Genomic DNA, 27,961 nt, shown 5'->3' with positions numbered 1-27,961 from the left:
CCTCAGTTGTCGGGCCTACATGTCTAGCAACAAACATCCAATGAGCACATGTAATTCCTTAGGCTAATGCGGATAATTCCCTGGCCATATTGCGCAGTGGCACAGCTATCCGTGGATTTGGGTGATGCGTTTGACTCATTACACGTGCACAGCGAAGCAGACATTGGCAGTTTCTACAATACTTTTTGACGGCGCGTCTTGTTTTTCCGCACGTGTGTTGAGAAAGACATGGTCCCGCAATCGGGTAAAGCTGTGTGATTTGTCAAACAAATGGGAAATCACGAGGTTTGTCGGACATTTCCAAATATATTTATTACCGCGATGAGAGTGGTCACACATGAACTTCAGGTAAGCTCGCAGAGTGAATATTTTGTTGGATTAATGTGTAGTTGAAGAGATGACTGTTCAGGAACGGGGAATTTCCAAGGATATAGATGCAATTTCAACATGCCCACTTCAATCAACTAAACAAACAACCACATAACCAAAACAAACTACATTATTTATTGGGTTTACCTTTTTCAAAATGTTGCTAATTGGCAAATAATGCAATATCAGATCATTGTAGATCAGGCTATTATAGAATACATGTTTTTGACACTTAAGCACATTCATTGGACTAGGCCCCTATGTCTAAATGTTAATGTTTGTTTTATTTTTTATGAAAAGATACCAGTTGAAGGTAATTCCCAAATGAACATGTGTCACGCTCAAATGGTTTGTTTTAGTTCAGGACATGAGTCAACTTGTGTGGTACAGTCATTTCATAATGGGCTTTCGATAAGAGCCTCCTTGCCCCAATTTAACCATTGTGATGGGGCCCAAGGTTATGCCTTTTTTGCATTGTGCATTCTTGAGAATAACACGTAGTTTGTATGTAACCACATAGCAAGTTTACTCACCTGCTGTTTTATGACTAACAACCTGTCTGTGGTTGTACACTGTATATGCGTCAGTCACCTCATATCCTTGTTGTGCTGGAAAATAATATGGTGAGCCCTGTAATATGCACAGACTTCTCATATCTCTTCAGTACCATTATACTTATCAGTTGGAGGCAGGATCAACCTCCTCTGTGCACTGCCCACAGAATCTCACCAGGGGAAACTTCAGAGAATTTAGAGCAATGTTGAGTAGAGAGATGACACCATTTCCCATTTGATGCAATGACTGCAGTCTGGCCTCTTTTTGGCAGACATAAATCCTTCATTGATTCAGTTAGTTGTAAGTTGTCAATAGTGGTCACCCTTAAACGTAATATAAGATTACATTTGGTCACACTAGCAATGTTGCCTAGAATAACCAGGCATTGACTGCCACAGCAAAGGTTAAGGACTAGGGCCTAAACATCAACATATATCCACATAGCATTCACAATTCAATGGATTGATTGCCCAATTCAATATGCCAAGCAGGCCCATATACAGAGCATGATGTGGAGGGTTTACACTGTAATTGGTGACTATAGATAATTCTGTATTTTTCTGCGTTGAGTAAGCAAGCTTGAAGCTTGGTTAGCAGCAAATCCTATTATCCTGTTTCTGCCACACGCTTCCCTGACGGAGGTCAGAGAGGCTTCCCTCTCTACCTCTGTCCTCAACCATCACCCCTTATTTAATACCAAGCAAAGCCTGCATGGATGCACATGGATACATTCATGAGCTCAAAACACTTGTCTTGGAACCCAGGGGTGCAACTTTCACATTCTGAAATTGCATTTTTTTTCCAGTTTTATCATTGGAATGCGATACAAAACGAGGCAACGGTGTGCTTTGGGAACATGCTGACGCCTCTGGGCGGGTAGACTGTTTGGAGTGTTTTCCTAATGGATAAAAAATAACAGTCTCCTCCACTTCTAAAACCGAAGTTGCGCCCCCTGTTGGAACCTACAATGTATTCAAGTCATACACATGATCTGTTGTGTTTTCAATGGCTGTAGATGTAACTTTTGCATAGGCCTAGCACTACCATACCCAGGCCTTGAACCTTTTCTGTTGTCACCGCCAGATCTTCACTGTTCTCTGCCTTGTGATCTCATTACTGCATGTTCAGGAGAGGTCTTACTAAAAAAGGTTAAGCCAATTAGAAGGGAGGTTAGTAATCTTCTCCTCAGATTCCCAGTCTGTTGGAGTGAGAACAACCCTATCACCCGACAGGTAATGGCCTCTGATGTCATGTTTCTTCCTTTACATTGAAATGGAAAAATGTGTAAATTACACAGGATGGAAAATCTGACATTGATATTAAATGGCTCAGTATCACAAATACATGTTGGGGAAGGGTGAGAGGAATCTTGGGTTCTATCACAAGCCCCCGTGCAAACCTTTGCCAAGAGCTAGATGTGCTTTTAGTCTTTTTGAAATAATACCCGCCCAGAAGTTATGAATACAGGCCTCATAGGACATCAGACATGAGATTTGTCAACCTAAGGTTGTCCACTCTTCAGACCCTTATTCACATAATTTCAGCTAACAATTGACAAGTTTAATAATTTAGAATATGCAACTTATTCAAAGGAAGCCTCAACCTTGCACAGCCTCATTCAACAGCAGTTTATACATGTTGACAGGAGGAAACATGTTTGCAAAGAGTAGCCATCTATATTTGTATTCTTTCATGTGTTTCTTTCTCAGACCCATACTTCTGAGATGACTGGGAGTTTGTAGTGGAACAGTCTTATTGAAAAGTCTACCAATAACACAAGGGAGGGAAGCCTGACATTATCATTTCAAAATGGATTCGTTTCAAAATCCGTACGGGTCCACGCTCAACCGCAGCCAATCTCTGATGAGTGGCCTGGAGAAGACCCCTCCCACGTTGAACAAACCCACCCACTCTCGGAGCAGTAGCACCGCCTCCTCCCGTCACTCTCGGGTGAGTACGGTATGTCTCTTCCACCAAGAGAGAGTCACAATGACAAAGAATCAACATCAACACATTCAGTTAACAATAAGCACAACCAAAAATTATGTTCTGTACATAATAGGTAAGGAGTTAAACCCATTCTGCACCTGTTTTTAAATATCAAATATCCAAACAAAACATCCAACTGTGTGTTAACATCCCACAAATAACAATGTCTCCAGATGGGTGCTGATGTGTTTGTTATGGTGTTGGTTCACCCTCAGAACATTAAAGACTGGGAGGTGATGGATGACCTTCAGGTGGAAATGATGTCTGGTGACAACTCCCAGGACCTGACCATCCCAGGCATCTGTGAAGGATACCTCCTCAAGAGGAGAAAATGGCCCCTGAAAGGCTGGCACAAGGTCAGCAAACTGCCCATTAAACCAATCCACCAGTGTGTTTGGTCACTATTTTGGAAATTATTTCACATTAGTTTAATTAGAAATTAGTTTAATGTGTTTTTGATCCTACTTTCAGAGGTACTTTGTGTTGGAAACGGGGATCTTACGCTATTCCAAAACCCAACAAGATGTAAGTGTACATTCACTATATTATGTATTTTAGTTAAATGATCAACTCGGCATTAATAATATAATGGGAAGCACATTCTATTTTAAAGATCACAAGGGGAAAGCTTCATGGTTCATTAGATGTCGGCCTTGCAGTCATGTCTATCAACAAGAAATCCAATCGTATCGATTTGGATGCAGGAGATGTTCTATATCATATGAAGGTATGCCCAGTCCCTTTCACTTACTTCAGCTTGTCTTCCAACTTCACTACATAAATTATAATTAAGTAACTTAGTAAACAAAGTTCAATGTTGTCCAAGGTTGAATTGGAGAACAGTTGGATTAGGTTTTCTGGATTCGTTTTTAGATGCCTGTAGTAATACAAATGAACTCCACTCTTCCCGTTCTTTCCTCTCCTAGGCCAATAGTCATGACTTGTTCTACATCTGGGTGGCCAAGCTGAGTGCCCATCGCATGTTCAAGAAGAATGAGGCTGCTCAAGTGCACAATGGCTTTTTCCAGGCCTTGTCCCAGTGCACCAGTGTGCCTGGACTAGCACAGAGGAACGGCATGCAGGACGTGGTGAGTCCTCTCGCTCTGTACAGGTCCAGTCTCTGTTCGTGGTTTATAGTCTTGTATTGACTTGTCAGTGTCTGTCTCCCTCTCTCATCTGTATACCAGTCTTCCTACCAACACTACCATAGCACTACAGACTCTTACGTGGGTGAGATAGCTGCACCAACACCGTCCGAGTTTCCCTCTGTCAACCCGGGGGTGAATGGGAAGGTGTCAGCCTGGTTACAACAGACTCATGACCCAGACAGCTGTGCTCAAGGTACTGCACTCGTATACAAAGTAAACTCAAAAATGGCTGCCAAAGTTGTCTTTTTTGTTGCACTCACGTAAATCGCCTAGTTTCTAATTGTCATAAATGGCGCTTCATGGACAACCATGGTTATCGCAAGGCCATCAGACTGTTAAACAGCCATCACTAACATTGAGTGGCTGCTGCCAACATACTGACTCAAATCTCTAGCCACTTTAATAATAAGATATTGGATGTAATACATGTATCACTAGTCACTTTAAACAATGCCACTTTATATAATGTTTACATACCCTACATTACTCATATGTGTATATACTGTACTCTATACCATCTACTGCATCTTGCGCTCATCCATATATTTATATGTATATATTCTTATTCATTCCTTTACAATTGTGTGTGTATAATGTAGTTGTTGTGAAATTGTTAGATTACTTGTTAGATATTACGGCATGGTCGGAACTAGAAGCACAAGCATTTCCCTACACTCGCATTAACATCTGCTAGCAATGTGATTTGATGAGATCTACGAATGTTTCGCTCCAGGTCTTAACTCTCCAGTAGAACTGTTCTGGGATCTTCCCTAAGAGTCTCTGTTTTTTTTTATTTTTTATTTTTATTTTTTCTTCAGAGCTGAACCGTTGTCAGTTGGAACTGTCTGAGCTGAACCGACTGGTCCGGAGGCTGCAGTTGCTGGAGGGGGGCCAGCAGGCCTTCACCGACGGCGAGCTGCAGCGCATCATCAGCATGCAGGTGAGATGAAGCAACACTACGGCCCAGCTCCAAACCAACCCTTCCTAGTATAGGTTTAGCAGTGTGGTAATGGTTCCACTCCAGCCATCGCATTGGCTAGGATTAAATATCAACACTTATCCAGTTGTTTCAAGTCTACACATTTTCCTAGCGGTAAAGGGTGACTTTTCCTAGCAGTAAGGGGTGACTTTTCCTAGGGGCAAGTGAACATGGAGTTGCAGAGGACAAGGGTGTGAGACATGCTTGAATTAAGTAATGTAATGAGATAAATGGCTCGTCTGTTTTTAAAAACATTTTTTTTTATTCCACCAAGAATCTCTCTCTTGAGAAACCCAAGAAGTCCAGGTCTTGCAAGATATGGGGTCACTCGCGCACAATGTCAAGGGTAGAGGCCCTTGGAATGGTAAGACAGGTTAGTAACATACATTTTCTTTTTTACCTGTGGTTCTTAGATTAAATGTGTAGGTGATTTAGACTGACTTTTTAAATGTTTTACTCATGGATATTTGTTCCAGTGCATTTCCCTGTTGATTTGGCACTAATGTTCACATATTTTTTAATACAAAAATTCCAAAAGTTGATTGTGTACCACTAACCAACCTGTAAAGAGTATGTGTTGGTTTTGAGTATTAGCTAACCCGATCATCTGATAACTTTTTTAGGCTTCCTTTTAATCCAAAATCTTTTCATGGGATTACTAAATCAGTGAGTCAACACCAGGAAACAAGGCAGACTGCCAAAGCAAGGAACACCTAGCTAGTCTAATTGATCTCTTCCATGTTGTCTAGACAGTCACACAGACACAGGGGTAAAAACAAATGTACGGTCAAATCAGATTTAGATTCAGAGACTGAGCAAACCCATTATTTTTTACAATTACAGACTGCAATCAGATTGAATGGAAGTTGTAGCTGTGATATATATGTTTGAGAAATAAGACTTTGGTTAATTCCTTGTAGGACGTACATGCTCCTACAGTAGAATTGAACACTAGCGGGCCTCCTGAGTGGCGCAGTGGTCTAAGGGGTTCGAATCCCAAGCTGTGTCATTACTGGCCGTGACTGAGTCCCATAGGGTGGGGGACAATTGATACATTGGTGCAGCTGTCTTCCGGGTTAAGCGAGCGGGTGCGGCTTGGCGGGTCATATTTTGGAGGACACACGACACAACCCTCGGCTCTCTGGAGCCCGTTAGGTAGTTGCAGCGATGAGACAAGATCGTAATAACAAAATCACGGAGAAAAAGCGGTTAATTTTTCATGAAATAAAGAATTAAACAATAGCTTTTAATCTTCCATAGTATCTATATTGCATGGCTTGTACACAGTTCTTATTCATTTTCCTTCTACATACAAACATATTTGACATCTCACTAATGTGGGGAATCAGTGACTGGCAAATAAATGGTTGTTCAGTTGGTTCTACTTGTTCATTCTCCATCGTTCCTCCATTTTGTAGCTGTCCTCTAGTCACCTGAACAGCTCGTCCCAACTGGGTGCGTCTGTCCCCTCCCTTCAAGACTATGTCCCCGCCGTCCCAGACTATGTCTACTCCCAGCTGTCCCCTCCCACCAACACCTCCCCAGAAGGCAGGAAGATCCAGCAGGACATCTGTAGCGTGTCCCAAAGAGGTCAGAGTCAAAACACACATGGACTCACACATGTTCTGTGCGTTCATTACTACTAATGCTAAACGTGAATGTCTTTATTTTCCTGTCCCTGTCAGTACACGCGTCCCTCAAGTCTGTGCATGATGCCTTGGCCCAGGAGCGTCAGAGACTGCAGGATACCTACCACCAATCAACCACACTGGCTGAGGTGAGGGTATATGCCTTCATGGAGACAGGCTTGGTTTACGAAATGTGTGTATTTATTTGTGTGCGGGTGCTTTTCCTCACCGACTGTCTTCTTGGCTGTCTTTCTCATGGTGTTTTATTGTTTGTCACTCTTCCTCTCTTTAGACTGTATCTGGGAACGAGTCCCGTCACACGCCATCGGTGACAGACTCTGCAGCTGAGTATTTTGATGCGAGTGACGATGTCCTGAATGGGAGCTTCTCTGAGTCCGAGTCTGGTCTGAGTGAAGGGACAACCAGCAACTCTGAACCTGAGGAAGGACATGGTGAACACACATACACACGCTCTGTAACCAGTTAGCAATTAGCATTTTTTTCAATTTATTGAAACTGATCTCTTTCCCCCACAGCTTCAGCCACTCGTGAATACCGTGCCAGCATCTCTAAGACTCCCAACTGTGTTGTGCCCAAAAATACGGGCCGCCGTACCACCCTGGCCGCCCACTGCCCGGACAACGCCCAGGTGGGCCTGATGCAGATCCTCTATAACAACATAGGCAAGGACCTGTCCCGTGTCTCCATGCCTGCTGCTCTCAACGAGCCCATCAATCTGATGCAAAGACTGTGTGAGGAGCTTGAGTACTCTGAGCTGCTGGACACTGCCAACAACACACAAGACCCCTACCAGAGGATGGTGAGGATTCTTAAATGTCTTCAAATTTTGTAACTCAAAGGATGTAAGGCTGTAAGAGCCACCTTAAACACGGAATGGAAAAGTGCTCAAGTTAGCAGCATCTGGACACATCACTAAACTATAATAAAACATTTCCGTTGTGTCAAAGGTATATGCTAGAATACAGTATGCACAGAGCCTCACGGTTTAAATGAAACCACGTAACGACAGCTATGCTAGTGATTCGCAGTATGTTAGATTAGAAGACCGAAGGCGTTTCTCTGGTCTTGTGCAGGTCTACGTAGGTGCCTTTGCCATCTCTGGCTATGCTACAGCTCACTACCGCAACCGCTACAAGCCCTTCAACCCACTCCTGGGGGAGACCTATGAATGTCTGAGAGAAGACAAGGGCTTCCGCTACATCAGTGAGCAGGTAGGAGGACTGAATCTTCTCTCACATTCCTCAGCAGACCAGGTCAGACTAGTTCTGTTGTGTTCAGACTAAACCATTCTTGTCTTTCATCAGGTCTGCCACCACCCCCCCATCTCTGCGTGTCACGCAGACTCAGATAACTTCTCCTTCTGGCAGGGTGAGCTTTACTGATCTATAACTGAGAAACACCTTGATTCTAGTCTGCTAGTGTTAGCAAGTGTCTTGACATTTTTGTTTTGAACCATTTCTAAACATTTAGAAACTATCTGAAACTTTGATCATTAATGCGTTTCTCATGAAGCACAACATTATTTGTGTTGCCTAAACAGACCAGCGGTGGAAGAATAAGTTCTGGGGGAAGTCACTGGAGATCATGCCAACAGGGATGGTGAATGTCACTCTCCCAAGGTGAGAGTCTGCTGATGGTGGCCATTTCTTTACTATCTGCTCCTTCGAACTGTTAGAAATGAACATCACTCTTTTAGGTTTGGGGACCACTATGAGTGGAACAAAGTGGTGACCTGCATCCATAATGTCCTGAGCCAGCAGCGCTACCTGGAGCACTATGGGGAGGTCATCATCCGTAACCTCAACGGCAACGCGTGCACCTGTAAGATCACCTTCGTTAAGTCCCGCTATTGGGGGTCGGACACCAACAAGAATGAAGTGCAGGGCACCGTGGTCGACCAGACTGGGAGTGTTATCCACCGGTTTGGGGGGCTGTGGCATGAGGGCATCTTCTGTGACACCTTGCCCACTCCACAGTGTATCTGGAAGCCAAGTGAGTATCCCACCCACCCAAGGAAAATAGTCTGAAAAGTTCAAAACTGAGAATTCTTGTATCAAAAAAGCCTACAAACCCTAGTTTTTTTAAATTTGATTTATTTTTTACTGTTTAGCGATATGCTATCTAAAGACATTGTGGTTTGAGGCTGTGGTTACATTAGCTGTAGCTGACCTCAGTGGTCTATTTCACTGTACAGATTCCCAGCCCAAGGACTACTACCTGTACTATGGCTTCTCAAGCTTCACACTAGAGCTGAACGAGCTCACCCCAGGCCTGAAGCCTCTTCTGCCCCCCACAGACTCACGCCTTCGTCCTGACCAGAGGTGAGTGGTGCCACCATGGGTCGGGTTTGATTAGGAAATGGAAAACCACCATTTTACAAATATATATATATTTTTATATTAACAGGCCCATGACGTTTTCCTGTTTTAGGTGACACAACTAGGAAAAACTCTGGGCCTTTCTCGTAGATATGATGGATTCGATGAATAGGTGTGTTTTTGATGATTGTTCTTTTATTTTCCTCAGGATGCTGGAGGATGGGAGGGTGGATGACTGTGACAAGTTTAAAGAAGAAGTGGAAGACATGCAGAGGGAGCGGAGGAAACAACTGGCTAAGAAAGGACAGGAGCACACGCCACGCTTCTTTAAGTAAGTCCCTTTTCTTTTCAACTGGCTAAGAAAGGACAGGAGGCCACGCTTCTTTAAGTAAGTCCCTTTTCTTTTCAACTGGCTAAGAAAGGACAGGAGCACACGCCACGCTTCTTTAAGTAAGTCCCTTTTCTTTTCAACTGGCTAAGAAAGGACAGGAGCACACGCCACGCTTCTTTAAGTCGGTCCCTTTTCTTTTCAACTGGCTAAGAAAGGACAGGAGCACACGCCACGCTTCTTTAAGTCGGTCCCTTTTCTTTTCAACTGGCTAAGAAAGGACAGGAGCACACGCCACGCTTCTTTAAGTAAGTCCCTTTCCTTTTAGTCTTCAGTGGTACTCGTATATCTAGGATAATACCCCCAAATCTTAAAAAAAAATGTTTTAAACCAAACTTCAATTGTGATATACAGTAAGATCATATCGGACTCCACTGGTTTAATACTAGGTATGCTTTCTGTAATTGAATCATTTTCCATCTTTAGGAAAGCCATGGATTCCTCTGGGAGGGATGTGTGGCTGACCAATGGAACCTATTGGAAAGTCCGAGAGAACCCGGGCTTTGCTAACACACACAACCTAGAACTATGGTGAATGAAACAGACAGACTGGGGCCATTTGGTGGAGTTGGTGAAGGCATCGATGAACCGTCCTGAGGCCCCACCTTCCATCATTGCCATCTGATTTGCACTCCCTCCCTGGCTGCTTCATGGGAAACCTCTGGGGAAAGTCTGGAAACGACTTGGATCCACTGAAACATCAAGTTGAAAATAGTTCCCAGAATGTGTAGCGTCACCTGGAAAGGATAAATAGACATTTCTCTCATACTCGCATTTAGTCCATTGCAATGTATTTATGGTCATTCCCCATTTGTGTACATTTATGTTATCCTTTCAAGATGTATTTGCTGTCTAGAGGGCTGGAAGTGTGAGGTTAATTTGCTCAGGTCAAGACATTTACTGTGACTAATCTTCAGATATTGTAAAGGTAGAAAAATGTGTATTTAATACTCCCGGAGCTGTCTCCCAACTCAATCTTTTTGCGTCATCACTCAATTTTCACACGTCTCTCTAAGTCATCTATGCATGATTTGTGAATCCTAAATTAGGATTAAGCCCATTTTATGAATTATTGTTGAATCATATTTATTTCAGTGGCATTGGTGTGTTCAAACATTCCTTTCTCCTACCTGAGTGTTTTAGTAAGTCAAACAATTTGACATGGGAATGTAGCCTATACCAGTCTGTCATTTAGGGTGCACATAAATTACTTTTTATAATGTAAGTGTTGTATTTTTGATTAGATTTTTAGTGAACAATAATAATGCTGTTACTTGTGATTTAACATATTGCTCTTGAAAGGGGTTACCAAGGCAACTGGTTGCATAATGAGTCTGTGTTAATAAAGTATATTTTATGGTTGAGTATAATTACATTATAATCAAGCTAGACTTAATATCAACATGTCTAATATACAGTACAATGGGTATGTGGGTATTATTCTGTTTATAATCTTGAGGTTGTCTTTTTTTATTTTATTTTTTACATTGGTTTGAGATTCAATTTAAACAGTTGTGATTATGAAATGTTAATTCATGAATAAAACACAGTAAAAGACTATTAAAGCCACCTTTTAATAAATTAAACATTTTTTTGTCCTTCAATGTTTTCTGCTAATCGAGTCTTTATTACACTAGAATAAAGCGAAGACAATATTTAAAAATCTTAATTTATTACAATATTTTGCATTTCTCTACTGCATTCCTGGATCATCAGAATCTATTCATCCTTTACAGCCTCCTCGGACCTATTGAGTTAATTACTGATTTATACACCTTTACGATAATTTAAGGACCGGCCATTTCACAGACTGAAGGCAAGGTGCCCTACCCCGGAGACAAACAGTCCACATTAAACACAAATTAACATGTTTCACTATCCAACTGTTGGATGGAGAATTTGACCTTTCAAGTCTACCCCATCCTAATCCTCTTTGAGCTTTTTAAGTCGAGAAGGGATGACATTTCCCATTCACAACATAATTCTAATAAAAGGATGGCAATGAATCATGGGTTATGGATCGTTTCTAGAAGATTTCTATTGGCAGGAGTTTGTTTTGTTTATTGTAAGGAGATGTACACCAGGAGGCGGTCCTGAGGAGTCTACACCACATACAGACAGAATGATCTATATCTCTCAACTCACTAGCAGTCATGTTAATGCAGGTCACAGTGCCAGACAGCGTCACATACAAAATCATGTAGCACAAGATACAGAGTAAAACATTTCTGCACATTTTCCAAACATTTGATCAAATCAATATTTTTCATTTGCTCTTGCAATACTGAACACTTTATAAATAAAACGTTAATTCACATCTCATTTTAATTGCACTTAAATAACGATGAATTTTCCACCTCTTAACAAACAACTATCTGTAATTATGAAGTCCCCTTTTCTCATTCATTTAAACTGCTTAAGGGTAAAAATAAACTTTTTAGGAAGAGACTCATGTTAGCAATATATTTCTATAGTGTCCAGCATAAGATCAACTCTACATAAGAAAACATCTATAGCTAGACTTTTTAAATTCCAGTTGATTCCCTTTCCCCTTTTTGTAGTACATGAAGTCAGTCCAATGACCTTTACTGTGCTGTGGCATTATTGCATTATGATGGTGTCACAGCAAAGTCACATTATACTAAGCTCTGTTTAGGGAAGGTGTCTTTCTGTTTGCGAACATATTTCATTTACAAGAGTTCTGCAATACCACAGATCTGATTTTCTTCTCCATCCTATTGCTCCAGTTTTATGTCAGAGAATCACTGATTTCTTCCGCCTTCCAATAGGAAAACCAGCTTCTCTGTTTGTTTGTAGAAAGGCAGTTTAGCCTGACACAAAATGGCAGAATTTCCCTTTGAAAGTTGGCATCTGTACAATTCATGAATTAATCATATAAAAACACTTTGAGGTAAACAAAATGAACATCCAGTATATGTAAGTAGGATAAAAAATGTTGTTTTTAAAAATATCTTACATGAAGTATATTCAATCATAGCCAGTAGGGCTGACTGTAGACACACAGACCCATTGTCTTTTTTTAAACTCAAAAGTGGAATTGTTTTGGTCACCTTCCAGTGTGAGTGAGTGACTGTGTTTGTGAGTCATGTTTTCATGGCTGGCCTGTCACTTAATAAGTGACAGGCCATGTGTCTTCTGACTGTACTGTGTACGATATACCGTAATCATAAGTGCAATAAATAATGAAGCCTTGCCTTGATTATATTCCTGTCCTTTCTTATGGCCTCGCAATTGGAGCACACACTCCCAGCAATATGTGGTTTTAGACCACCAGTATCCCAGTGTCCTCTGAGTGAGAGGCTGCCTGTCACCCCCAGAGTCACCCCCAGAGACTTCCTCTATGTAAAAACCATATACCCTGCTGGTAATGATTTATGTTGTGTGTTGTCTGACTGGCTCACGTTTTAATTCATCGCCTTTGTAGTTGCCTCAGATTGTCTGTGAGATATGCTGATTTCCATTGTGTTGTGAGTCTTTGGATTGGCTGCTAAGGCTGTGTTGTTCTAAATGACAGACCTGATGTAGGCGACAGTAGGTCACAGGAAGACTGGCCCATCAGCCTTGATGCTAATTAGCCTTGACCCTTCTGGTCATGTGCTCGCTAAGCTCCCCTCACCTCTAACACCTGACACTGGCCTCTGCACGCTCGCCATCAGCCTGCAGTTCTTCTCTGCTGTCACAAGGGGGAGTTCCAAACTCCTCAGACAGAGGATGAGACAGAAATGATTCCGTTTTGTTATTAGCATACAACCAGTCGTGTCTGCGTCTCAGTACATTGGGTCATGTGACCGCGAGCATATACTAAAAGTGGAGCTGGAGAATAGTGTGTGTGTGTGTGTGTGTGAGAGAGAGCGTGTGTCTGTGTGTGAAAGAGAGTGTGTGAGCGTGATGGGGGAAGACTGGACAGTCCCTGCAGGGGTCTGTCAGCAGGTGTGCAGACGTCTTATTTTTGAATCCCCAAACGTTAAAAAGACTTAAGTCAAAGGTCTGTGTGTCTGTATGTTTCTAGGGCAGTGTCTGTGGACCCAGTCATATTGCCTTTGCACTTTGGCCCTCGCACACATTAACAGTCATGTTCAAAGTGTTCCTGCCTGACCTTTGGAGGTCCTTGTCCTCAAACACGTAACCAAAACACAACCTTAGAGAAGCCTCCCTTTTGGGCTGTCGAGAGGTCCAGTCTGTCTGTATGTGTCAAAATGGCTGAGGTGCCATTTACCTGGCCCATCTGTGATGTTGGCGTTCTGTGGCCAATGAAGCTTCCGTCCAGCGCCATTACATGACTTCATGGGACAGGCAGAGAGACACGGCCATGTGGGAGATACCAAACAACAAAGAGGACAGGAGGGGGACACTAGGAGAGGGTATTTACGTGGTGGGTGGGGCGGCTTCAGTGGGTATAAAAGCCGTAGTAGCCGGCATCACTACTGCAGTCCTTTTCACAGACCTCCACGCTGCGGGTGAGCGGCGAGTTCTCCGTGCTGGAAGCGTAGGGTGACACTCGTCGCTTCTTGCCCTCTGCCCCGCCCTCGAACAGGCCGGAGTCAGCCGAGTCCACCGATTTGACCGAGGGGGGTTCCAGCCAGGGGTCCTCTCCTCCCACCCCCGCCTCCTTGGGCTTGTCCTGCAGTGAAGGTGGGGGGCGGAGCGGCTCCAGGAGGGACGGGGGGTGGAGCCTGGGGTGACCTGGAGAGGTAGAGGACATAGGCCTGAACCAGCCTAGACTGGGGCCGACTTTACTGGAACAGGGATGGTTGAGGTACTGAGGGGAGGGCCGGCCGGTGCTCCAGGCTGCCGAGGAGGCTCCTGAGACGGATACGCTGGCCGTGGCGAACGGGCTGTCCTCGTAATAGCTCAGCGTGTGGTGGGCCGACGTCTGCAGGGGGAAGGGCTTGTAGAAGCTGTTGCTGGAGAAGTCACCCTCATAGGAGTTGAAGTCCAGCCGGTTGGAGGTGACACTCTGCTGGGGGGAGCGGTACCAGCGGCTGTGGGGGCTGGCTGAGGGGTCTTTGGTCTGATGGCCCATGGCTGCCATGTGCTCCCGGCTGTAGAAGCGGTTCTGGGGCAGGGGGTTCATGTACTGGTCCATCAGGTACCCCTGGGTATAGCAGGTACCTGCCAAAAGCTGCTGGCCCTCGGTGGGAGAGGGGGTGACGCGGTCTGAGTCAGGTGGTGCGTACAGCCTAGGCAGGGGAACGGGGAGGAACGGGGGAGGGGGCGCAACACAAGAAGACGTGTTACTTCCTGGCAAAACATGTGTCACATCAAATGTCTCTTAACCATCTAGCAGGTCTTTCACACCTCCTCATATCAACACGTCTTTCTGAGATAGAAATACATTGGCCTATTAGGGTTAGCAATTGTATATTTATTAGTTGGATATATCCAGTGTTGATATGGTAGGATTGAGTACGTGTGTGAGCACTTGTGCCTCAGCGTCCGCTTGTACAGACATAGAGCTGGTTTAAAATGTCAAACGTTCTCATTCAAGACTACAGATGTTTTTGAGGGGTTTTGTTTTCTCTTTATTCATTTGGTTATTTTCTGGCATACTCACGCGTCATAATTGTCCCGGAAACCTTTCGCAAAGGGGTTATGGTCTATTTTTAGCTGGGTGATCTGTGTAAGAAATAGCAGGAGACAGGATGGGAGAGGGGGCAAGGATAGGATAGACAGATCGTTGAGGAGAGAGAGTGTGAGAGCTTAGACGCATAGGAAAAAGAGAGGGGGAGAGAGAGTGGGAGAGAGAGGGGGAGAGAGAGTGAGAGAGAGAGTGGGAGAGAGAGAAAGTGAGATCACTGACAGCATGAAATTACTAATGAGGGTTACACATAGTTTATTTTCTTATCGCGGGAAAGTCTTCTTGTTTGGCACTTCAGTGTGAGTACACTTCTATTCTTAATTACGTTATAATATAACTGTCTATGGCAGTGGTCACCAACCTTTTCTGAGTCAAGATCACTTTCTGAGTCAAAATGCATGCCGAGATCTACCACTCTGATTTTTTGTTAACATGACTTAAAAAAATGTAAGCCTATGCAACATTAACCAATTAAAGACAGTACTGTACCAGTGAGGTATGTGCAGGTATGTGCAGTAAGCAATAGGCCCAATACATTATCCCTGCATACTGGCTTTGCTTGAATTGACCTGCCAATGAAATGTTGTTCGGGACACTTAAAAATATATATATTTCAAAATTTGAGGTAGGCTATATGATCACACCGGTAATAGATCCATTGTTGTATTACTTGTGAGGCACAGCTGGGTGAGCATACATTTAAATAATTTGCTTTTTATTTTACTGGGCTGATGGTGCCTACATCTGATGGTCAGTCTCAGAGGAGGGAGAGAGCAACATCTCTCAACATCCCTCCGCTCTCCCTTTCCACCACTGACACTGACCAAAAAGGGACACCGTCTTCCAGCTGATGGCGAAATTCGAGTCGCATCACATTGCTTCTGCCTCATGCACAAATTCAGGTTGTTACTCCTATGAACAGAGAAATGTTCCTTGATATTAAAAAAGACCCAAGCCGCTATAGATACACTTTCCTACTCATTCATTACTGCTGCACTGCTTGTTGTAGAGCTGAGTGGAAATAGGAAGAACACACATTTTATGGGTGAATAAAGTGTTGAATACAAAGTGTTGACAGTGCTGAGTAAGAACTTAAACATGAACTCACTCATATAAACAGCAGCACTTTGCTGTATTCGTTGACAGTCTTTCTCTAGTCATGGATTTAAACAATTTAAGCAATCTGATTGGCCAGCGGAGGCATAGTGCACTTGATTTCCTCTCCAGGCCCACCGGGAAGGCAGAGTTTGTACCTTCAGACACATAAAATGGCAACAGTTTGCCTACCCGGGCGCAGGGCAGCTGAATTGACTGCACCTACCACCAACAACCCGATAATAATTTTTAAAAAAGGTTGCTTTTTTTACAGAAATGTTTGGCGATCGACTAGAAATGCCTTGGAGATCGACCGGGTTGGTAACCCCTGGTCTATGGTATGCTAAGGAAAAGGGCTAGTCAAATGAGCTGTTGAGGTCAGGCGAGGTGACTCACGTCTGCGTTCTGATAGGCTGTGACGGCGATGAATTGGGTCTCTGGGAAGACGAACGTCTGGGCCTTGGCGGTGAGGAAGAGGTCCTCAGAACCATCCTCCTTCACTTCGACGATGTGCAACCGTGGCTGGTACTTATGAAGAGACTGCAGAACGATCATCTAAGAGGGAAAAAGCACAGGAGAGTTAGTCCTAGAAGGGCATTAACAACCATGAAAAAAACAATGAAAAGTACCACCAATGGAAAATCTAATTTGGATTTGATGACATCTTTAAATGAGTTTCTGAGGCATATTTGCCCTACGTTACCTGGCCCACGTTGTTGGCACTGCCCTTGTTGTTGGTGAGCTTGAGCTTGCCAAACGATACCTCCTGCCTCATCCAGTGAGCCCCTGTGTTGGGAGAGTCTGGGTGCATATACATCCTGTTCCCTATTGGAAAGAATTAGAAACAATGTTAAAGAAGCTTTCGTGAAGCCCTTTACAAGTCTACATAGGCCTACATTATTGCTTCACAAATCCTTTACAAGCAAATGCCATACTAACCAATCACAGCTCCAGTTAACATGAGCAAAACGACCTACTAACATGTTACTAAAGAATCATAGCTACCACAACAATGTTACCACGGCTACCACGGCACTGTAATTAGTCAGGAGCCACACAGCCACAATACATGTTAGTGTATGACACAGGTTGACCTATTTCAATGACTGCAGTGCTGTACGGCGGGTTGAAATTGTCATCGTTCACAAAACAATGTAGCTGCCTTAGGTTGAGTCTCTTGGTGATTTCACTCACACTGGGTAAATTGAAACGAATGGAGTAGAGTGAGAGGGATGATTAGCCACTGAGGAAAAGACTGAATCCATGTTCCATTCAATCGATAAGCATGGTTATAAATGCTAAGGTCACGTTGATGCTCTAACTCTCAATGCTACTCTGGAGGGATCCTTTGGTTTCACTCATTGTACCATTGTATGTCATTGAATGGAACAGTATGGATGACAGAGAGTGTGGTGTGGCAATACATATTTAAGATATTTTAACATTTAAGTCATGTAGCAGATGCTCTTATCCAAAGCGACTTACAATAGCAATTTAGGTAAAGTGCCTTGCTCAAGGGCAGATTTTTCACCTAGTCTGTTCAGGGATTAGAACCAGCGACCTTTCGGGTTACTGGTCCAACGTTGGCCTGAAACGTTCTCAACCGCTAGGTAATCATACCTGGCATGTTACCCTCTGCTTTGCCACACTGGACCCACTTGCCTCCCTGGTACCTCCAGTGGTGCTGGTCGGATAGGACCACGTCCACATACACATTGTAGTGGGCTGACGGGTCCAGAACGCTGATGTTGAAACTCAGGAAGGGGAACATCCTCCTAGAGTAGAAGAGAGGAGAAAAACGTCATCAGAAGATGAGAGAAGAGTTAGATAGACATAGTTGATTAAAATACACTGAGACTGTAGCGTTTTCTTATAGAGCCAGATTGAATTTAAGTAACACAAAAATTATGTGGTATTGCTCTTTATAAAAGCCGTATTATGAGTGGTGTTATTGCTTTACTACCATTATTCCAATGTGGATATATACACACAATTGAAGTAAAAATATATGAATGCAATTAACATTTCCTGACTTGACAGCTTTACAACACTACCATCACGTTTTTTTTGGGGTGCGGTTAGAGGGCTGAGGGGCAGAGTGGGGTGGGGGGTGGGGGTATGAGTGTAGTGGAGGTAAAAATGTAATATGACCGTTAATAAAAGATGGACCAGAAAGCAGCGTCTGATTGCTGCAGCTTTACTTTAGTGAACAGATTTTGAGCACCGGGGCCGTGAAGTTAACGGGGAGGTCAGCCTGTCCCCAGGCAATAAAGTAGGGGAATGCTGGCTAAAGTTTGGCCAAACACACACACACACATACATATTGTACAGCACACACACACACACACACGTACGGGAGCACGTACACACAACACAACCACAGGATTTCTTTCTGCTGGAGTGGATTCTCCCGAATACATTATATAACCCCTTGCCCTCAGGCGCCCTGCCATTTATACTATATATACACCTATCAGTTTACACTGGGTTGTATATGGCTTCATTATGATACTGCAGGTTGCTGCTGTATGTGGCGCTAAATCCTCGTGGCACGTTTGACATTTGGTCCGTTGTTTTTACACTCCGTAGTACCTGAGGCTACAGCGCTGCCAATACAATACATTCGTTGAGATAGTGTGCTTCAGTGACGGATAGATATTTGATCAGATAAGGCTTTGACCATTCATTTGCGGTGGTTCTAAGTTCTAGAAGCTATGCTAAAAAGACACTTCCTTTACAGATACTCTCATCGCTACCAACCAGCCAACTCAGGAAATGACTATTATTATCCATTGCAGTCCATTTGGAGACAGGCTTTAAAATGTAGCATGAGCTAGAAACAGCATAGAGCAATGCAACCTGACAACCTGCTCAGTGTGTCAATGCGTTTGTACTGTGTCCCTATCCAAATAAAATAAACTATGGCGAGAAAAATAATGCAATTTCGCAACAAAATTAATAATTAATACTGCAGGCGCTGACCTTTCAGAGGGTGAAATGTCGGTCTCTTTAAGCCATGGTAAAGTATTTAGTCCTACAATACTATAGCAGAGATTGAGGGAGAGAGATGCTCTGCCTCTTTACATTGACAGTCCCGTCTGCCTCGGTATGATAGAAGGGACATTGCCTTTTCCACTTGCTGTGAGCCTATAAATTCAGCTCATTTAAATTCAGTCTATTCCACCCTCAAGCTGTTTCAGCATTAAGCAGTGTAAAACAAGTGAGGTGTATAAAGAGATGTTTGTTTTTGGGGGAAACTGTGTGTGTATGTGTGTGTGTGTGTGTGTGGACAGAGGGAATTCACTCTGGAGGGTAACTCCTACACCATTGGGGGGGGGGGGGGGGGGGTATGTATGTGCGTGTGTGTATATGTGTGTGTGTGTGTGTGTGTGTGTATTGTGTGTATCTCACAGATTTCAGTGCAACTGTCATTTAGTCAAGTCAACCTGTACTCTACTGATACAAAACAGAGTTTCCTCTTCAATGACCACGTTTCCATCCACAGTTTTTTTGCGAGAAAAGTCATACCATACACAAATAAATCACGACAGCTCTGGTATATTTTTTTTTTAAAGCCAACAGATCATTTTTAGGTTCGACATGGTTATTGGAGAAATGGCGGAGGAAACGCCTTTAAGAGCAAATATTGATATAACAACCATCAAATCGAAGTAAACTTGGAGTCACGTGATGATGTGTAGTGTGGTCCTCCCACTACAACTCGGGGAAACAATGCAGTTTACAGATGAAATACATGATGATTAACTTCACACAGGGTGGTGAAAGTGCACAGTGATCTTGATGCTCCTTTCCAATAAATATCGAGGGTCTCGCTCTTATCCATAACAATCTCATCATGTAGACTAGACTACCCGCACAGCATACCCACACTGTACCTGCGAGCTGTTAGTAGGCATATTTGCTATTTAACGCAAAATTTTGTGTAGAGATGAAAATGCAATCGAGACAACATTGAACATTCGATTTTTATTCGGTCCATGAAAACTTAAGTGAAAATGTCAATTTTGTGTACACCACGTCATCACGTACTGGTTTTAATCTGTGACAAGTCAGTTTGGTGAAAACCACTGGTGGGAAAATGAGCATATTTTATTTATGCGGATCTGAGAATATTCACATGAAAATCTGCTGCCAATTGGATGAAAACCTAGCAATTGTTATAGAATACGTTTTGTTTGCGTTTGTTCTGCATGCTTCTGTGACAAGATGGAAGCGGTTGTCATATACTGTGTCTGTAGGAGATAATGTGCTAACTGATTTCATTGACAAAACTCACAAGACCTTACACACATCATATACCCTTTGTACAAAATCTAATTAGGTGATGCCATATTTTCCTTCAACAGTAAACAGCTACACTGTTGGATAGCAGTCTGGATAGCAGTCTGGATAGCAGTCTGGATAGCAGTCTGGATAGCAGTCTGGATAGCAGTCTGGCTACGTGTGCATTATGGGCAGCCTAGTGCAACCATCAATCACAGTTCTTGGTGAAATCCATGTATTGTGGCAGCTCCTTAGCTGCTAACGAATAACAGGCGATAGGTTTCTCCATCCAGGTCTGTGTTTAAAGGTCCAGTGCAGTCAAAATTCAGTTTTTCCTGTGTTTTGTATTATATTGTACAACAGCTGACGAAACTAACATTGTAAAAGTGTGAACATGTTTTATCAGTATGATTTCCTGATAGTTGCTGGTTGAAAATACAACCTATACAGGTCCTTCTAATCAGCAGATTTGCATGGGCGGGAGTTTCGGCTTTCGCGTCAATTGATTTATAGAGAGATTTGCAAACCTCTCTGCCAATGACAGCTAATTTTCAGTTTTCCCCTCCCCCACTCAGACCACTCTCAGACAGTCCTAGCTAAATTCATACTTTAGAAATAGTTGTTTTCTTCATGGAAATCTATTACAGTAAGGCACTTTAATTGTTACACAGAAATTATTTGATATTGAAAAAAAAAAAACAGCTGCATTGGGCATTTAATATAAGTGAAAACAGAAACTGGCGGCAGGCTGTTTGAGTCATGAGCAGAACCCCACTAACCCTGCGCCATGAGATTAACAGAAAACAAGAACACTGAAAGTTGACATTTTCCTTCACTTGTATTATCAGACTTATTTAAACTGAGGCCTTTTATCAGAAATCAGAACTTGTCGAGGGGAAACCAACGACGGAGCCTCAGACATGTGGAGGAGGTTTCGGGGTTTTCGTTATTGAGAGTGCAGGCTGAGGTCTGGAAACTTCCCTGGCAGAGGTTGAAGGGCAGAGAGGCTGACTGAGATGGGACAACGACAGAATGGCCTAGCCATGCCATGATTCAATGTCCAGTGACTCCTGCACTAGTGTCTAGGACTGTAGGCGAAACCTGTCTGGTATGACAGGGCCTGTGGTGGTAAAGGCAGTGTCCATTCTGAGTAAATCCTCATATTTACGTCATATGTAGTCATAGCTGTACCTGTGGTACTTGCCAGACTGCCACTCATTTAAAATGTGGGTGAAGTTAACAAACAAAATGTCAATGACAAAAATGGGATTGTCGTTGAAATGGGGTATAGAGAAAGAGAGAGCACACAGTCAAGGAAAAATGGGGTAGAGGGAAAGAGAGAGAAAGAAGGAGAGAGAAAAAGGAGGGGTTGTCCTGGGGATGTGAAGCAGACGCTGGAGAGTGACTGGATATTCACCGGGGAGAAGACTTTGATGCTTGAGCGCACCCACTGATTCAACAGGACAGGAGTTCAGGTCCAGTTTGTGTCACCACACAAGTACACTTGATCAACTCTGATGAAAACATGCCAGTCTACAGCTGCTGCTGGACACAAGCAGAGTTTCACACTATTTATAGAGGCATCTATTCTCTGTCCACTGTATCAATGTGCAGTATAGATAACCTCTCTGTACATAGAAAACAATACAGGTGCAACGATTGGAATATGTAGTCAGATGATGTTATTTGATACACATTGAAGACATGATTGATGATACAGGATACTGTTGGCATTGGATGAATCAGTAAAGCAGTAGACTTCAAATATTTGCTGCACAGTAATTCAAATACACTGAATATATGCAAAAATATTATTGCTGCAACCATGAACCTAAAAATCAAACCCACTGAGACAAAAACTGGTTGAATCAACATTGTTGCCACGTCATTTCAACCGTAAATATCTATGTGATGATGTTGAATCAACGTGGAGAACTAATTGGATTTGCAAAAAGTCATCAACATAAGGGCATTTCGTCTCCTCCCCCCCCCCCACTTTGAACCTAAATCCAATGACATGGTGATTTGTTTGGTTGATTTCACGTTGAATTCACGTTAGTTGACAACTCAACCAAATGTAAATGAAAAACTAAATGTTGAACTGACGTGTGTGCCTAGAGGGACGGTTTTTATGAGTGGACGCCACCATGCTGTACATGCTCCATATTCTCCACATCCGTGAAGAACCTAAACATCAGAGCATACAGGAAGTACTTGGGTTAGTTCTTTCTGAAGAGTCTGCATTAGAGGTTTCTGCAAGACATTGCATCCTCTATCTATGCACTCACCAACAGCTGTACAGGATGTGACAAGTCATTTAAAAATCCTAAGACACCAAAACCTTGAAATAGTCCTACTTCTGCTTCACGAGAGAGAGAGCGAGAGGGGAGGGAGAGAGAGAGGAGGGGGGGGGGGGGGTTATCCTTTGCCAAGATAATACATCCATATCAAGAAGCTGATTAAACAGCATGATCATTACACAGATGCACTTTGTGCTGGGGACAATAAAAGACCAATCTAAAATGTGCAGTTTGTCACACAATGCCACAAAACACAACTTTTTTGAGGGAGTGTGCAATTGGCATACTGACTGCAGGAATGTCCAACAGAGCTGTTGCAAGAGAATGTAATGCTAATTTCTCTACCAAGAGCCGCCTCCAACATCATTTTAGAGAATTTGGCAGTACGGGGTGCTGAGGAGTATTTGTAATAAAGCCCTTTTGTCCAGAAAAACAAATTCTGATTGGCTGGGCCTGGCTCCCCAGTGGGTGTCCTGGCTCCTAAGGGGTGGGCCTACCCATGGCTGTGCCCCTGCCCAGTCATGTGAAATCCATAGATAAGGGCCTAATGAATTTATTTAAATCGACTGATTTCCTTCTGTAAACTGTAACCCAGTAAAATCTTTGAAATTGTTGCATGTTGCATTTATATTTTTGTTTAGTAGATGCATTACCCAGACACAGACTAGGTTGCACTTGATGTTTACAACCACTAATTGCTATCTCTACAAATGCTAATGTGCATTTTTATTCAATGCCAGTTTTCAGGAACACCTCTTGACAGCTACAGTAAATAAAACAGCCCTCTGACACTTTCCGCTACACTTTCTGCTACAGTTTCAAAAGCCAACTCCATGTACTGGAGCTGTAAAAATGATAATACAAACAATGGATTTATATAGTACTTTTATAGGACCAAAGATGCTTAAAACCAATCAACAAACAAACTCTACTTCATCCTTCACCCTCATACTCTACTTCAGACATGTTCATTATTAGTTATAGTTTATACATGGGTAATAAACAGTTATAACACAATGGTTTAATTCAATTGTGATTGATCCTAAATATATATATTTGTTTAATGTTGAAATGTTTTTTGTAACATATTAAGTGAGAAATATACCCTTGATGTGTTTCTCACAACATTAACAAGATTCAATGAACCAGAAACAGACTCTGAGCAGGTAACCATGATTCCTGTGTCTCAAGTTAGCTCAAAACTCTGTCTACACTGTAAGAACGCACTCAATCATATCTCCTTCTAAGAACACATCAATGCTAAAGATCAATAACAGTTCGAAACAGAATCGAATTAGAGAACATTAAAGATTTAAACAATGTAAAAATCCAGATGGCACACGACAACATAATGGTTGTCTTTTTCTTTACAAGATGCCTTCTTTTACAAGAGATGTTTCTGAAACGTTAACAATGGCTGAACGCAGTTGTCGCTATAAAAAAAAATGCATGTCCTGGTCAAATTCGAATCACGTATAACCATCATCTGACATCGTCTCCTTAGTTATGTTGCTATCAGCAATCTTAGTGCACGGCAGACCACTATCAAAATATACAAACCTCTCATCAACAGATAAGGTTTCATTGAGGTTACTATTGCCACTGCCATGAGTCAAACAGAGATTCAGTGGTGGAGGAGATGGATGGGCCAAGCCAATGTTAAACGAATTGGTCTTGTTTTAGAGGAAAACTTGAAAAGAAGAGGAGAACTAGGGCCCCTGGCACAGGCATAGGGATTGCTGCACATTTCAAAGGCCAGACTTGTTCTTCTGAGGGAATGGGATCCTCACTTGCTGTACTCTTACTGTATCCGAGAAGAGGTGAGGGTGAAGAAGGAAAAAAACACACCTTGCCTTCCAAGCTTGAACATCAAAGGTGCCTTGCACCACTGTTCTGTGTATGGCCATCTGAAGCCTGGCTGGTGCTCGGTCTGCAATTCACCCCCCCCCCCCACCTCTCTCTCTCTCTCTCTCTCTCTCTCTCTCTCTCTCTTCTCTCTCTCTCTCTCTCTCTCTCTCTCTCTCTCTCCTCTCTCTCTCTCTCTCTCTCTCCTCTCTCTCTCTCTCTGCTTTACAGAAGTTCCATTGGAACAGATGAGCATCCCGTACCCCAAGAGCTCGAAGACTTTTCTTTCACTAGCAGTGGAAAATTCCATCATGAGAAGAGTTTTTGTTTATAACATGCAGTATTTCAATTCAATATGCATCTAAATATTACTATTGTGTGTGCTATGTTGGTGAGTGCCTCTTTGTGTGTGTGTGTGTGTGTGTGTGTGTGTGTGTGTGTGTGTGTGTGTGTGTGTGTGTGTGTGTGTGTGTGTGTGTGTGTGTGTGTGTGTGTGTGTGTGTGTGTGTGTGTGTGTGTGAAGGGGGGGGGGGGCATTATGTGTATTTTAAGAGATGTATTAATTACTTTAATTACATGAGCTGGGATGACCATGACCAGACTGTCATTTTCCACAGGGTTATGTGCCAGAAGATGTTATGTCAAAAACTGACACACACACACACACACACACACACACGCACACACACACTGCCTGCCCCACAAATAATTAATTTGGCCCTAAATGAATTTTTGATACATGGCCAGACATTTCCAAAGTCCCAGAGGACAGTGCAAGAATACAGCAAGGATTAAAATGCGCCAGTGTCCAGGACTTCTTGAAGTCGCGAACAAGACCGTCACACAAAAATTCACAAATGCATACATAAAATGCGCAGCTGTAGTCCTAAGGCCAGGTCTTAGAATTCGCTTATACTTGAAGAGCTCTCTGCAGCAGAACTTTCTCGGTGACAGGAGAATACAATGAAATGGACAGACTGGAAAGAAGTGGAATTTTTTACTCTCATAGATGTTCATTTCATTTTTAAGAAAGAGCGAGAGATGACACAGTGACACAGTTTAGCCTATAAAGGGTGAACATAAGTAACTGGACAAATTCTGGGTATACAACATGTGAATATGAAAAGTAGCCTATGAAAATACTGTACATGTTTTTTTTTTTTAAATAGTCGACTTTTCATTGATCAATGCTGTTTTGTGCACGCTGTTGTGATTGATGTACATATATTTTAGAATAATCACATTTTTATGACAAACACAGGTAGCCTAATAACACATTTATGACACAATTGTTTGTATCTTAAAAATATTCATCCAAATGATGTATTTACATCATTTTAAAAGCTCCATGTTGGTAGTAAATACAGGGGTAACTGGAAGGGCAAGCATGTAATTCATTTAAAATACCAATGTCCTATTATATGACAGCGCACTTGGTCTTTTGACAGATCAGAATCACGAGAAACTGATGGCCTGAAACCTTATGTCAGATGGATGTGTCGCATATTAGTAAATTAATCATCATCGACATGACTGGATCTTAATGCTCGGTGACCTATGCGACAGTGCCTCCAGCAATGTCTTCCCCTTGTGTTCGTTGCTGGGTGGGTTGGGAGCCAGTGGCTTATGCCACCGTCGTGATACCCTCTGCATGCACTTCAGGGGGTCAGGCTGAAGTGTCATTATGTTTTCCAGCAAACAATATTTCTCTGATATTGTGGTTAGTATTTATGCTCGTCATCATAACACATTGGACTCAAACCGACGCATGAGAACTTGGATTGCTTGGCCTATTATTTTCATGATTAGTTACACAAGTTAAATCAATTACGATATAACGGTAAAATAAAATGTAAATACGCAAAGGAAAACTAGAGAAATATGATGTGAGAAGCTCTTAATGCTGGTGTTAGTTTATTTGAAGTTTAGCCTTTCATCTTAGGAAAATTGCTCTATAGATTTTCAGCGAGTTTAACACTCATTTCATATCCAATACATGTTTTTGGAGCACTTTGTTAGTCTGTGTAGCGTATCAATACCCTCAAGCCCTGTCTGGATTAATTCGTATTGGCCTAATTCATTTGCGCGTGACAAACTCGGCTTTGGCAGTTTGGCACAAATTGAAACTTCATAATATGGCCATCATTAGCAAATACCTTGTTTAGGAATGATTTCGAGGATAACAAGAGCAAGGCAGTAAAGGAACTTTCCCCTCACCAATGATTTGCCCACGAGCGCTCATACCTGTCCATGGCACCTGTCAACAACGTTCAGCGCGCGCCTACATACCTATGGTACAAATCGTGCTACTTTGTCATTTTGTGGCTAAATAAGATGTAGGCTTATAAATAGGCAATAAGTTTCCCTCTGACGGAATTTGCATTTCTACTCACCGCCCCTGTTTCGTTATGATCATTTCGGTTTGGTATTTGTGGAACTTCGCCCACAGAGGATAGTTGTTGAGGAGAGCCTGCGTCTTTCCGCACACCTGTAGCCCAGGTAATGGGTAGAGTGGCGCGCGATAGTACCCATGTTGAACGGGTGCGGGATAACTCTCCGCAGAGGCAGGGTAAACTTCTTTGCTAGTTGTCGAGAAACCTTCGCTTCCCGTTGGTAAATAAGTCTGTCCCGTTCCGTTTCTAGTCGGCGACCTGACACTGCTGAAATGGCAGCTATTGTGGGGAGTTGGTGAGTAAAACCTCCCGGGTTGCGCTCCGAATCCGGCCACAGTTTGGTCTGCGTGGTACGGCAGTGCCGATCCGTCCTGTCCGTTTTGAATTGAGTCTTGGTAATGTAATCTGGTGTCCTGAATTCCCATTTTAAAATCCACGGAATTCTTGCTGCGTTGAAGGTGATTGTTGATATCGGTGTCTTTTCCGAAAGTTTGCGTATCAGTCCCATTCAACATACTGAGGTAAAGATTGCCACCTATGCCGCCCATTTGCAGCCCCAGTCTCAGTGTATGTGCAATGTCATAGGTTCACCGTGCCCCTGTTTCACGTCCAGTGAATTGAAAGCGCGTTTACGGATTTTGAGATAAATGCACAATCTGAAACATTTCGTCCACCTACGGATGTTTTTTTTCTCACTCGAGCTAAGTACAATTGACTAAAGTTCCTATACCAATAAGTCTATCGACTTCTGGAAAACGCACCTTACATTTAAATATTCCAACAAATTGGCAATCATTTAAAATAGCCTACTATTTATTCAAATAAACTGGCTAATTATTTTATATTTGGTCTTCGATTGTCTTGTCTTCTTTTTACAAGAGTCCCTACCAGTATCTCCAACACATGCCCAGGTTCATAAACTATGATATATACATTTTGCGACTGGTAATTGGTTGGAGGTGGGTTTGATGTCGAAGCTAGACGTGATAGGTTTCCATTTCGCAAGAACCCTCCCTGTTCCCTGAGGACTTGCTCATGCGCATATTCTAA

The 27,961-nt window shown here is 42.8% G+C and overlaps 2 protein-coding genes across 5 annotated transcripts; one reads left to right on the top strand and one right to left on the bottom strand.

The window, feature by feature from the left end:
- Window positions 1-4: 4 nt before the first annotated feature.
- On the top strand, window positions 5-13,351 carry LOC109866013 (oxysterol-binding protein-related protein 7). 4 transcript variants are annotated; one of them, XM_020454548.2, is made up of 20 exons: window positions 5-348; window positions 2,634-2,874; window positions 3,129-3,269; window positions 3,385-3,438; window positions 3,527-3,640; window positions 3,840-4,001; window positions 4,101-4,254; window positions 4,880-5,001; window positions 5,315-5,404; window positions 6,459-6,630; window positions 6,726-6,817; window positions 6,961-7,120; window positions 7,205-7,488; window positions 7,763-7,900; window positions 7,994-8,057; window positions 8,230-8,308; window positions 8,386-8,681; window positions 8,884-9,010; window positions 9,216-9,338; window positions 9,822-13,351. In XM_020454548.2, exons 2-20 carry the CDS (start codon window positions 2,734-2,736, stop codon window positions 9,928-9,930), a joined length of 2,622 nt encoding a protein of 873 aa, XP_020310137.1. In that variant the 5' UTR covers window positions 5-348; window positions 2,634-2,733; the 3' UTR covers window positions 9,931-13,351. The 4 variants fall into 4 exon arrangements, with proteins under 4 accessions (XP_020310137.1, XP_020310136.1, XP_020310135.1 ...); XM_020454547.2 differs by having other exon boundaries at window positions 2,634-2,883; XM_020454546.2 differs by having other exon boundaries at window positions 6-348; window positions 5,315-5,413.
- LOC109865406 (T-box brain protein 1-like) lies at window positions 11,051-27,817 on the bottom strand. Its single transcript, XM_020453547.2, has 6 exons — window positions 26,912-27,817; window positions 17,710-17,864; window positions 16,793-16,914; window positions 16,486-16,644; window positions 14,971-15,032; window positions 11,051-14,596 (listed from the first exon to the last, which is right to left on the bottom strand). The coding sequence occupies exons 1-6, from the start codon at window positions 27,457-27,459 to the stop codon at window positions 13,804-13,806; spliced, it is 1,839 nt and encodes a 612-aa protein (XP_020309136.1). The 5' UTR covers window positions 27,460-27,817; the 3' UTR covers window positions 11,051-13,803.
- Window positions 27,818-27,961: the final 144 nt, after the last annotated feature.

Source organism: Oncorhynchus kisutch, linkage group LG20 (genome assembly GCF_002021735.2).
Source record: "Oncorhynchus kisutch isolate 150728-3 linkage group LG20, Okis_V2, whole genome shotgun sequence".
Lineage (NCBI taxonomy): Eukaryota > Metazoa > Chordata > Actinopteri > Salmoniformes > Salmonidae > Oncorhynchus > Oncorhynchus kisutch.
Note: the sequence above shows the minus strand (reverse complement) of the source record. Positions and strands in the feature narration are given on the sequence as shown.

What these genes read in the sequence shown, in the direction of transcription:
- LOC109866013 (XM_020454545.2), top strand. Translation starts at nt 2,734, where the DNA reads ATGGATTCGTTTCAAAATCCGTACGGGTCCACGCTCAACCGCAGCCAA. An exon ending in AATCAACCACACTGGCTGAG is followed by an intron (nt 6,818 to 6,960) that starts GTGAGGGTATAT and finishes TCCTCTCTTTAG; the next exon opens with ACTGTATCTGGGAACGAGTC. An exon ending in TCCGCTACATCAGTGAGCAG is followed by an intron (nt 7,901 to 7,993) that starts GTAGGAGGACTG and finishes GTCTTTCATCAG; the next exon opens with GTCTGCCACCACCCCCCCAT.
- LOC109865406 (XM_020453547.2), bottom strand. Translation starts at nt 27,459, where the DNA reads ATGGGCGGCATAGGTGGCAATCTTTACCTCAGTATGTTGAATGGGACT. An exon ending in GTGCCAACAACGTGGGCCAG is followed by an intron (nt 16,645 to 16,792) that starts GTAACGTAGGGC and finishes TTTCCCTCTTAG; the next exon opens with ATGATCGTTCTGCAGTCTCT. An exon ending in TTCCGGGACAATTATGACGC is followed by an intron (nt 14,597 to 14,970) that starts GTGAGTATGCCA and finishes TCCCCTGCCTAG; the next exon opens with GCTGTACGCACCACCTGACT.